This window comes from Polypterus senegalus, chromosome 5, assembly GCF_016835505.1.
Source record: "Polypterus senegalus isolate Bchr_013 chromosome 5, ASM1683550v1, whole genome shotgun sequence".
Classification (NCBI taxonomy): domain Eukaryota; kingdom Metazoa; phylum Chordata; class Cladistia; order Polypteriformes; family Polypteridae; genus Polypterus; species Polypterus senegalus.
The window spans coordinates 88,292,542-88,305,828 of record NC_053158.1 but is presented as its reverse complement, the minus strand read 5'-3'; the positions used below and the strand labels follow the sequence as shown (position 1 = coordinate 88,305,828).

The 13,287-nt window shown below is 38.5% G+C and overlaps 1 protein-coding gene across 6 annotated transcripts in view; it reads left to right on the top strand.

The window, feature by feature from the left end:
• The window catches only part of LOC120530413 (cadherin-12-like), an 802,688-nt gene that overhangs the window by 569,785 nt on the left and 219,616 nt on the right, over window positions 1–13,287 (top strand). For all 6 annotated transcript variants that reach the window (XM_039754905.1, XM_039754904.1, XM_039754907.1 and 3 more), the window contains one exon: window positions 1,851–2,145. In XM_039754905.1, coding sequence (XP_039610839.1) covers window positions 1,851–2,145 — 295 coding nt within the window. The remainder of the gene's footprint in view (window positions 1–1,850; window positions 2,146–13,287) is intronic.

The following is a 13,287-nucleotide window of genomic DNA, read 5'->3' as shown; positions in this document are numbered from 1 at the left end:
CAATTTAAATTAAAATATGAATTATATTAGTACGCTGTATTAATATTCAAAAGGTCTATATTGAATTCCTGCACAGGGCTTCATATCATACTGCATTTGGAATATTACAATTCAGACATTCCAAGATTCGATTTGAATCTCATTTTAACATTCACAGCTAAATTTGTACAATCGCTCACAAAGAATGACAGTCCATAGTTGAATGTCTTATTGAGGTTAAAATCTCAGATTTAAATACAGCACATTAACAAGAAATTAAAAAAATACTTTGCATGTACAACTTCCTTGTAAGAAATTAAACTTTTTTTTTCAAGCAGGCATTAAGTGTCACTTCTGATTATACAACACTGTAGCAGCACACTGCATGATAACGTGCAGTGAATACACTTGTCTTGAGCATTCATAGTTTTCATACTCTCTCTGTACGTTTAGCATTCGTTTGTTCAGAGGTTGATGCACTTGCTGCTTCCTGAGCAGTTCTTCTTTTCTCCACCCTAGCGGCCCGCTTCTTTCATCGGCATTTTTCGCATTAAAACTGATTAAGTCAGTGTTTGTGTTGCAATTACTTAGTACATTTTCTTTAATTTTTCACTTAAGCTGGCACTTAAGTCTTCTAACTGCCTCAAGAATGATTTAAGATATGAAGAGGTAGGGGAAGTGACGGTGAAGGTGGTAGGGATGAGAACGGTGCCCATACACATGCGTCACACGGCCTCCCTGCTGGTCACTGCGGAGAGCTCATTCTACAGTACAATAAAATAAAAAGAAAAAGAAGAATAACATTGGAGGTCAATCATCACCCCGAGAGCGGATAGTAGATGTCACGTAGTATATTTGTATCAAATTTCAGGTCAATAGTTCAAATGGTTTGCGGGCTACAAGTGATTTAAAATCCTGGACAGTCAAACGGACAGCCACAGTAGCGTATTATATATAAAGATTGTTTCTGAGTTAAATATAATTCAAATGGAATGGTAATCTGAATACAGCAGTTACACAAAGAAAAAATGAATTACTAATGACATACTAATCTAAATACAGTGGATATCAGAAGTCTACACATCACTATTAAAATTTCAGCTTTTGTTTGTATAAAGGCTGAAATCAAGACTGGAAAATATTATCAATGCACTGAAATTATTTGTAAAAGGCTATAAAATGATGTATTTTAAAAGAAGCTAATATGTATTTGATATTTAATATTTTTGAATAATTTAATTCTTTTCCAGGTGATTACAATCATGTTTTTTTATAACTTTTTACCACCACTCATATTGCTCACAAGGATGCCACACTTAATATAAAATACACTTTTAAACAGTGCTAAATATTTTACCAGCAATATTCTGTATTTGTTATTACATTCCTGAAGAACTGACATGCAGTACTGGGCTGAATGATGTGTTTTTGTTCTATTCTATGGTGATCTGCTTTTTAGATTTAGGACTTCAGTTTTTCATATTTACTGCTGCAGCTTAGACCAGGATTGGTGTGCAGAGCCTCAACTTAGAGGCCTTTGTTTCAGAGGATGTAAAGATTAATATTATTATCAAAAACCTAAAATGTTATGCTAACGATCAGGTAATCCATACTTTTTAGTGACCTTCTAAAAGAAAACTGGGTTAATAGATAATTTCAAGACATTTTCATAATAATGATGTGATGTGTTACAATTACATATAAAATGAAGAAAGATTTTGCATTAGAAACAATTCAACAAGGAACTATTTGTTTATAAAGCTATTACAGGTATCATTAGCATTGATCATACTGTTTAATAATGTAAAGGTACAAATGACCTGAAAGCTTTGTTAATAAACCATTTCTGTGCATCCCACTTTATATTTTAGTTACACTCTGACCTGGACAAAGGTGATATCGCAGTGAAGTACACTCTCTCAGGAGATGGGGCTGGCTCTATTTTTACAATCGACCAGACAACTGGGGACATTCATGCCTTACGGAGCCTTGACAGAGAGGAAAAGCCTTACTACACGTTACGTGCTCAGGCTGTAGATGTAGAGACTGGCAGGGCTTTGGAGCCCGAATCCGAGTTTGTCATTAAGGTTCAGGATATAAATGACAATGAACCAAAGTTTTTGGAAGGCCCCTACACTGCAAGTGTACCGGAAATGTCTCCAGTAGGTAAGTGTTTTTTTTTTTTTTTTTTAATTTCTTTCATATTTTATCTAAATAAACTGTAATATATTTGCAATTCTTGCAGACTAGTATACTTTGTTAATTTATTTCTGTCAGGCATCTGTATAACAGTGCCATTTATAAACTGCTCTCTCCTAAACGAGATGGAGGTCCCATTTGGGCCACTTTCTACTAAACACACCTAGCTGTCTGAGGGTGATATGGCTTCCTAAACCTTCCTAATGTATGTGAGCAGGAAAATAGATGAATAAATGAATATTATGTGTGATTCTATTCATTTTATTTTTTATTTCTAGAAACAGAAGCTGACTTATTATTCATCTTGTAAAACTGATCATACTTTTCCCTTCAGCAAGGGACATTTTGTAATATTACTTAAATGTATTCTAAGAATGCCCTGTGGTCTAGTATATAACCAACCATTGAAGAGCATCTTTGCATCTCAGTATTTCAAGTATGTGATATACCAAAACTTACATTTCCAGTTAAATAAAACTAATTCATTCTCTTTTTGACAAACCTCCTTCTACCTGTGAACATAAAACAAGCAAATGTTACTTAAATAACTGTTAGGTCCGGCTATCCATGGTGAGTCTTGCATGTTTAAATGTTAAATATTTTCATGATTTCCTTTATGGGAGATGGTGAAATATTAATTATGCTCTAGCTTTAAAATAACATTCAAGTTATAAAAAGATAGCATAAAAATGTCAGTGAAGTTGGTTTATCACCTATTCAGAAATAAGCATTAAAAAAATCACAGGACTTTTGGGACATTCTGTATGGAAGTGGAAATTGCTCCCTAAGGATAGTTAAAGTGATATATTATCCCATCTCCTGAATTATATCACAAGTGTGATATTAAGGTGACTTTGCTTGACACATTTTTTTTTTCATCAGTAATTTTCCCCCATTCTCCCTGAAAGGGTAAATGAATTATCACAATCATGTGTATACATATATACAGCATATACGCAGATCCATAAAATGTTTGAATAAGGTGTGCATATATAAACATGTTTTTAAAGAGGAAAAATCATTTGCTTTATTTAATTATTTTTCTACATTTCATGATAAAATAATCTAGTCTAAGGTAATTGCACTAGGGTGTTATTTGCCTGTATGTAATTAATGCTATTTTTATACCACCTCTTATTTATTTATTTATTTATTTATTTGTTTATTTTTTCCTTTCTGTCTAATTTTCTGCATGAAGCAATCCCTAGAGATTGTTGTGCCTTTCTGTGAGCAGGGATAAACACCTTCTTTTATGCTTAATGAAGAATGTTTTGTTAGGAAGTATTAATCTTACTTAAATATATGCATAATTACACTCTTGTGAAGCAGTTGTCTCCCTATTGGGACCTGCAGATTACTTACTAATAACAGTTTGGTAGCCATTGTTGAATATGGGGTGTCTAAATTTGCTTCTGGATCATGCTTGAATAGCTGAAAACATAATACTGGAGGAAAGAAACTTAAGGAACTGGCAGATATTTTATTAAAACTATTTTTGCCTGCAAAACAATGTAAAAGAGGTGTACAGTAAGCTAGGGTGTAAATTGGTTTCTCAACATATCTGTCACATTGGTAAAGTCTAACAGCATATATTTGACAAGGATTATTAGAGTAAACTATCACTCTGACTGAAATGAACCTCACTCTTTGTGCTGAGGTGTGTTTTGAAGACTGGAAAACTAAATGACAACAATGATAATTACATTTAGAGTGTTAAACAATTGCACATTTATTCTGGGGTTTTGAGCAAAAACGACTGCACAAGAATGTGTGGGGAGCAATAATCAGCCTTTCAAAGGGAGGGAAAATATTGCAAATCAAAAATATGCATGCCACTGTTGTCTATCTTAGCAGACGCAATTAAGGAGCCCTTGTAGCATTACTTACATTATTGTGAAATGCGAAAAACAAGAAAATGTTGTAATGTTTAGTCCAGCTATTCATTTCTGTTTATGCTGATGTTTTAGCAAAAAAAAAAAACAAAAAACAAACACTCTGCATATTATTTATAAGAAAAGTATTATTTTAAGCATTTTCATTTGAAAATATAGCTGTTCATCAATATTGTTGTTCACTGTTACTAGCTGGTGCTTCATTTGCCATATACCAGAAGGCGAATAGAATTTTAACTTTTGCTTGATACCTGTAAACCTCAAACATAATATACTGTATGTAATACATGGAAACATGCATCCTTGCAATGAAAGAACACCATAAACAACACCATAGAAAAATTAATAAAAGATATGTTACTCAGCAATCCTTCACTACTGAATGGATGCTATTGACAGCTAAGGGCTGGGAGCTAAGTACAGGTTTGCATGTGACAGTTGGTATTAACTAACCACCTGAGAGCTATTTTTGCCTTTCACAACCATCATCAAATATATAGTCAACAAGTAAACCGTGAAGTTGCAATGACATGACAACAGCTTTAAAAGCTTTAAGAGATTTGGAGGGCTGCATTTTTTAATATCATTATTAAAGCAAAATCAGTCTGGATTATCCATATATAACAGAGAAAGGAGAAAAAAGAAGATTTAAAATGTAAACATTGTCAGCAGATAAGTGATGATCGGTCTGGCATCCAACAGGATATTACATTTATAGTGATTGATTGATAGATAGATAAATAAATAAATAAATGCATGACTGTATTTTCACATTATGACATATCATGTTTCATTTAGTCATTAAGGTTCTGCATGTCTTTGTGATTAGGCTTAACTATTGAAAAAGACAGTGCTTAATTATGACACACTCTGCAATACTGTTATCAATTAGTAGATTAATGTGACAGAAAGTGAGAAACCCTGGTATTGAGTAACTCCTTTATCCTGGCTATTCTAATTGGGAACTTTGCAATTTTATGAATGTGAACTAGTTTCATTTTAGCTTAACACCAATAATAAAGATTTCTTTTGTTATACATGGTAATTGTTATAGCATATTCCTGCACAAAAATTATTAAAAGAATTACAAAAAACATCACCCTAAATAATTTTTGATGTACAGCCTGTCCTCATGTATCAGTTAACTTCTGACCAAGGTTCTGTTCAACTTGAATTCTATCACACATGTTGTGCTTAGTCAAAAAGGTATTATCACAATCTTTTTCATGCACATCAGATTAGATTAGATTAGATTAGATAAACTGTGAAAATCCTGATTGGGAATTTAGATGTTGTGATAGAATAAGATGCTTGCTCGCACCCTTGTACCCTCAGACACCACGTCAGACACCAGATAAAAGTCCAATAATTATTTATTATAATAATAATTGTGCACAAAGCACGCTCCTCTCCACAATTCTCCAATAACAATGAACAATCCTCCACTCCCAGACGCTTAGCCACCCTGCCTCCCAACTCAGCTCATCGTCTGGGAGCCCCCACAGTCCTTTTATATTCCCTGACCCGGAGGTGTTCCTTCCCAACAGTCCACAAGTCCTTATTCCTTCCGGGTCAGGGTAAATAATGTTTCTCACCCCGGAAGCCCGTCGCTCTTCCTATGACGAACTTCCGGGTCATAGGGCATGAAGAATTCTTCGGTCCTCCCTGCAGCTCCCTCTCGTGGCCCCATGGCATCCAGCAGGGCGGTGCACAAAAACTACATGGTCCATAATGCCCTGCTGGTCTTCTGGGGACCTCCATGCTGCAAGGAGGGCTCCACCTGGCGGCTTGGGGTATTGGCCGGGGTACATGGCCGGCCATATCTTACAGTACTCCCCCCCCAGCGACGAATTATAAAGATTCGGAGCGGCCTGCCCCGAGAGGGAAGTCTTCCTCCAAGAGGACGCGTCATCCGGGATCTGACTGCGTGCCCCTGTCCTCGAGCAAACCTTGGGGACGGTGTACCTCCTGTCTCCCCGGGGACATTGGCGCCACTCGTGACCCGGTCGCTGGCAATTGTAGCACCGACGCAGTCCTCCTGGTTGGCTCTTTTCCCGATACCTGAAACATCTCGGGAACTCGGTCAGCTCCACCCTTTCCCCCGCCAAGGAGGGTTTTCTGGCCGCCTCGCTGCTCTCCGCCCTTTTTCCCACCTTGTCAGGAGACCCTTCTTTATTCTAAGGATCTCCAGTTTGCTCTGGGGCTTGTCCACAGTTTGGGTCTCTCTATTAATGAAAGAGAGCCCTTTTACTGTCTGCACGCCTTTGATTTATAAACAACATGGGTCGGGTCTTTAGGATCGAATCGCCCAAGAGACAGCACCAACCAGCTGCTCTGGCTCGATCGGTCCTTCCCCGCCGCCCGTAACGTTTCGGCCTCTCTTGTAGGGCACACATCCATTTGGCACCCGCTATGGATTAAAAGCGGGCCCGGATCACACTGCGTCCCTATTACATTATATACGGTACCGACATTACCTGTCTGTACCGCCAAATCACATAACACGGGAGGCTCTCGGTCCAATCGCCGCAGGTACTCACGTACTCTTCTTAAAGGCGCCGCCGCCGCCCAGATCTCCAACGATCTTCTTAATCGCCTCTAAAGTCTGCAAAATACTCCGCACGGGCTCGATTAATTTTTCGAGTTCCCGCACGTCAAAATAATTAGTTAATTCGGCCGGGGTTTGGCTTACTTCCTGGTTTGCCAAACCGTCCGGCCGGGAGCCAATGAACTCGCCCGCTGTCGGCACGTGTTCTGACGGGTTCCGCACGGGTTTCTGGGAATTGGAGTTCTCTACAGACGAGGACCGGGCCGCCATCTTTGGTCGACTGCGACCTGCCTTTATTAATTTGTCGGCAGATCGACCAGCCATTTCCCGGCCCTCCTTACCTTCTTTTGGGTTGAGCAGTGCTTCGCTCACCACCCCTTTCTCCTTCGGAAAAATCAAGTCCGTCTTTTCTTGGGCGAAGTCATAAACAGCTGGACACGGAACGTCACCTTTCTGGAATCCTTCGTGGTACTTCCCGTGTCCCTCGCCGGCACCCGTAATGCGGAAGTCCTTTTCGTTGTCCGTCTGCCCGCATAAAAGCGCCACACTATCTTCGGGAGATTCTCCTGCATCCCGCAGAACCTCCGGATGATCTTTTCCGAGGTATGTGCATGGTACGAAATGAGAAATTTTAAATAAATTATCTACGTTTGCAGCACATACCTCGTTGTAGGTTTCTTCGTCCGGAGTCCTCTCCCGATCCGTGTAGTCGCCCTGTCGCTCATCCCGAGTGTCGGCCATGACGAACATGGAACTTCCGCTGGTGTTGTTGCCCTGTTTTGTCTTCTTTTTTCCCATTATAGACTTGAAAAAAGGTGAGGTTTCTGGCGATTTTCCTGTGTGTGTTGTGACGCTGTCTTCCCGGGGTATTCTGTCCACAGTAAAATTTTTTAAATACAGGTCCTCTGCCAAACTGACGGCCAGAGAATCCTGCCGAGCTACGCCAACTGTAACAGAATAAGATGCTTGCTCGCACCCTTGTACCCTCAGACACCACGTCAGACACCAGATAAAAGTCCAATAATTATTTATTATAATAATAATTGTGCACAAAGCACGCTCCTCTCCACAATTCTCCAATAACAATGAACAATCCTCCACTCCCAGACGCTTAGCCACCCTGCCTCCCAACTCAGCTCATCGTCTGGGAGCCCCCACAGTCCTTTTATATTCCCTGACCCGGAGGTGTTCCTTCCCAACAGTCCACAAGTCCTTATTCCTTCCGGGTCAGGGTAAATAATGTTTCTCACCCCGGAAGCCCGTCGCTCTTCCTATGACGAACTTCCGGGTCATAGGGCATGAAGAATTCTTCGGTCCTCCCTGCAGCTCCCTCTCGTGGCCCCCATGGCATCCAGCAGGGCGGTGCACAAAAACTACATGGTCCATAATGCCCTGCTGGTCTTCTGGGGACCTCCATGCTGCAAGGAGGGCTCCACCTGGCGGCTTGGGGGTATTGGCCGGGGTACATGGCCGGCCATATCTTACAATGTATACAACAGCAAAAACATATAAAAACAAGCATGCAGACTCACAGGACAAATCAACCAATCAAATAAATAAATAAAAGCATATTTTGCAGAAATTGCAAAATGAATTTAAAGAATATAAGAGTTTAGCTTGGGACATAAGGACAGTACAAGTTTATTTTATTTTATATTTATCAATTTGAACCCTCTAATTTTAGGACAATATATGAATGTGCCTATTGATTCTGAAGCATTTTGTATTTCTGTTATCTTGGTAACCCTTTTCAAGGATTATCATTGACATATATGTAATTTTTTTGCTATAAGTGGGCTCTAGTTTTCCTTAAAACAAGCATGTGGAATAAGCATGGATTAATTAATTTATTTATTAAAAAATACAATCAAAACATTCCAACTTTACTTTTTACGTTTGACTTTACTTTTTCAGATCCTCTTTAACAGGATTTATCATCATTTCTAGCCTGTTTTTAGATTGTCTGATCCTGTCCTCTAGCAAAATACAATTATGTTTTCACTCCCTCTGTCCAAAGCATTCTTCATTAAAAAGCCTCATCTTCCTCATTGAAAAGGTTTTATAACAGAAAAGAAAAAAGGTGCAGTTTCAACTTCTGTGTTAAACTAGGATATCCTGACTTCATTTGTACCAGTATATTTTAGATTAGAAAAAGAGATCATATATAACATTTAACTTGTGCTTTGTTCTATGATAACAGTTTACATATGAGATTTCTTATTTCTAAGACTTTTAATATGTTTAACTAGTTTCAGACTTTACATAATACTTAATTCAGAGATATGTCTCTGGAGTATCTAAAGCTGATTGGTTGAAAATTAAAATCTATTCAGATATGATAAAAAAATGAACCTACATGGACTCTCCACCTATAGGTGCAAAGAAAAGGATGGCCATGTTTGAATTTCACATACAACAATGGATGAAGACTCTTCTTTATTTAGTATATTTTGCCACAGTTTATGTACAGTACAAAGAAAAATATTTTGCTTTTTGCATCATCATTACAAGTTTACTGATTTCTTATTTAATTATTTTTATTTAACCTCTAAGGTTCTTTTATATTGGTTTACAAGTTAATGCTGGAAATACCTAAACTATTATCATTGCTTTGCATGTACACAACATAGTACTTACCTAGCAAACATTCACTCTTTACTCATGGTTCAAACACAACATAGTCCAAGGGTCTTACTGCCCAGTCCGGGTTACAGATATGGCAGTCTGGCTATGGGCCGCTATAATGGAAAACCTCAAATACAAAGCATGAATACCTGAACAATGTCCAAGGCTAGCCACCCCAGCTTCAGTACCTTAGCAAGGACAAGAAGCCACTCTGCCCATGTGCTGCACTCCTGCTAGAATGCTACAGTCATGGCCGAAATTATCGGCACCCCTGGAGTTTTCCCAGAAAATGCACCATTTCTCCCAGAAAATTGTTGCAATTACAAATGTTTTGGTATACACATGTTTATTTCCTTTATGTGCATTGGAACAACACAAAAAACAGAGAAAAAAAGGCAAATCTGAAATCATGTCACACAGAACTCCAAAAATGGGCTGGAGAAAATTATTGGCACCTTTTCAAAATTGTGGGTAAATCGTTTTATTTCAAGCATATGATTCTCGTTTGTGCTGGCAATATAGCAATCACACCTGAAGACAGTTAAAATGGAGAAAAGTTGACTCAACCTTTCTGTTGTGTTTCTGAGTGTGCCACCCTAAGCATGGGGAACAGAAAGAAGAGCAGAGAATTGTCTGAGGACATGAGAACAAAAATTGTGGAAAAATATCAACAATCTCAAGGCTACAAGTCCATCTCCAGGGATCTTCATGTTCCTTTGTCCACAGTGCGCAACAATAATCAAGAAGTTCACAACACATGGCACTGAAGCTAATCTCCCTGGATGTGGACGGAAGAGAAAAATTGATAAAAGACTGCAATGAAGGATAGTCCAAATGGTGTATAAACAGCCCCAATCAACTTCAAAACATATTCAAGCTGCTCTGCAGACTCAGGGTGCAACAGTGTCAGCTTGAACTATCTGTCGAAGTATGAATGAAATGAAACGCTATGGCAGGAGAGCCAGGAGGACCCCACTGCTGACACAGAAACATAAAAAAGACAGACTGGAGTTTGCCAAAATGTTTTTGAGGAAGCCAAAATCCTAAAGGGCAAACGTCTTGTGGACAGATGACACCAAGGTAGAGCTTTTCGGTAAAGCTCATCATTCTACTGTACAGTATATAGAAAATGGAATGAGGCCTACGAAGAAAAGAACACAGTACCTACAGTCAAACATGGTGTAGGTTCTAAGATGTTTTAGGGATGTTTTGCTGCCTCTGGCACTGGATGCCTTGACTGTGTGCAGGGCATCATGAAATCTGAAGACTACCAAAAAATATTGGGGCGCAATATAGGGCCCAGTGTCAGAAAGCTGTGTCTGCGTCAGAGGTCATGGGTGTTCCAGCAGGACAATGACCTCAAACATACCTCTAAAAGCACCCAGAAATGGTTGAAGACAAAGCGCTGGAGAGTTTTGAAGTGGCCAGCAATGAGCCCGGATCTAAATCCGACTGGAGTCGACTGGAGAATTGCTGTTGGGAGAAGACGCCCTTCAAATCTGAGAGACCTTGAGCAGTTTGCAAAAGAAGAGTGGTCGGAAATTCCAGTTGAGAGGTGTAACAAGCTTGTTGATGGTTATAGGAAGCGTTTGATTTCAGTTATTTTTTCCAAAGGGCATGCAACAAAATATTAAGTTGACAGTGCCAATAATTTTGTCCAGCACGGTTTTTGAGTTTTGTGTGAAATTATGTCACATTTGGCTTTTTTTCTGTTTTTTTGTGTTGTTCCAAAGCACATAAAGGAAATAAACATGTGTATACCTAAACATTTGTAATTGCAACAGTTTTCTGTGAGAAATGGTGCATTTTCTGGGAAAATTTCAGGGGTGCTGATAATTTTGGCCATGACTGTATATCCTGTAGTGTGAAAGAATTACACTTCAAAGTATGTTAACAAGGCAAAGAGCTGCTTCAAGAGCTCCATTCAGGCTGGGTTTCAGGGGTGGTGGTCTGCTCCCAGATACTTACGTTTAAAATGGCTGCATGGTTACTCTAACAAAGACCAGGAGAACCTCCTGCCATTTTATCCATTTCCTTTGGCTCCTGGAACACAACCTCTGACAGTGCTGAACAAATAAAAAATTGCTAGAACGAGCACAGTGCGAACCTGAAAACATATGACTCAATTACAAGACATACAAATTATCTGAACAAGCGTGGCTCACAACATTCATCACTCAGGGCTGATAATATCAATAAATGTGGTAGTTTCCATAAGAATATACTCAAACTTTAAAAATTATTATGTTTATTTGCACAGAACCCAAGTATCAAATACTAGAAACCGAAAGTAGAAGAAAACATACAACCTGAATGATTCAAATCAGTATCTGCATAGCCAAGACAGAGATGTCTGTGTAAATTATGATTTTCATTCTTCTTAATCTAACTAAGGCATTCTTTGAAAGTAAGCACCATTGCACAACCTTTCTCCTCTTCTCTGTTGGGGCCACTGCAATTTCATGCTCTAACAGCATGATGCTTCTCATGCTGTATCTCTTACACCAACACTGTTTTACTGTTTCACACCTCTTATATCAAAATCTATATTTCATCTGCCTCTCTCAACAGCTGATTAGCACATGTGTCAGGCCAAAAGAGGTGTCTTTTTCAATACTGTGGCTTGATAGTAAGATTTAGTAAAGTCAAAACTCAATTAAGTAATTTTAAGCTAATATAAAACAGAAGTAAAACAACAGAGTTTCCAAGCCCCTGTTTCACATCTTTTTATGAGCATATACACACTGGTTATTTTATCTTAGCTTAAACATAACAAAATCTAATAAATAATAACACTTGTTTTAAACATTTGCTTTATATTTGTGTATCATTCCAAAAAAATCTTCTCTGTTTGCATAAATTCATCCCATAATTCAAAACTATTCCTAAGGATGTATCAATATGATGCTTCAAAAGTAGAGCAGATCTAATGGTCCTTTTATCTCATTTTCTAAAATGGTCTTAACCTTAGCCCACAATGTCCTCTAAAACTTTACTTCTCCTGCTTGCATTTGCATCTTGTCTTCTGCAACTTCTCCCCCATCTCCTGAGAGCATGATGTCATTATTCCTTGTGATCTGTGATCTAATTGCCTACCTGCTAGGACTATTACTGCTTTGTACGTCCACTTCCTTTCCTCCAAAGCATTTTGCTAAACTCCTGATTAAATACAGTTTATTCATTTAAGAAATATTTCTTCACAATTTGATAGTATTCAATAGTATGCCACATGAAATAAAGTGATCATAATTTATAACTTCTATAAAATAACTTGCCTGCTATTGCATATTTTAAGGGATGTGAAGGGTTCTAGAGTTCAATTTTAAAGAAAAGCCTTAAAACTTACCAAGTTCGACAATGTTTCAAGAAAAAATGTTGTTGAGTATTGGTCCATGTCTTTAGATTATGCACATATTCCAAAACAGCATAACTGTGTTTTTTTTAAGAAGGCAAAAAGCAAACCATTATTGTGATATTCTGCCGTTCGCTTCACCAACTATGTTGTTCATCTTCCTCCATTTGATTCTTTCAGCTCCAGGGGTATGGCTTCACTTTGGATAGTCATTGTCAGGTGCTTTTATTGTTGAATGTTGAAGCCCAGATGTGAATTGCTGTCTCTATTCTGCAAACAACTAGAAAATAACTGAAGATGTCTAATATTCCTTCCCTATACAGAAGCTATTTTTTTTCTTATTTCACATCTGCTTCCACAGGACTAATAAAGCACTGAAGCGTGTGCTTCAGTGAGAGTGACAAGAACACAATAGATATTATAGGTATATGTCCATCCATTGTCCTAACCCACTTATCCAAGGCAGAGTCATGGTGCAATCATTAGGTGAAAGGCAGGAACAATCCCTGGCCACAGTGCCAGTCTATCGCTGGGCGAATGCACAGATTTACACACACACATACACTTGGGCCACTTTAGCAACACCAAATTCACCAAAGTTTAATCAGTTTGAAGTTTACCAAGATCAACACAGAGGTTTTAGTATAGGCAAAGAGGTGGCACTGAGCTGTCTTTCATGCCTCACAGTGCCA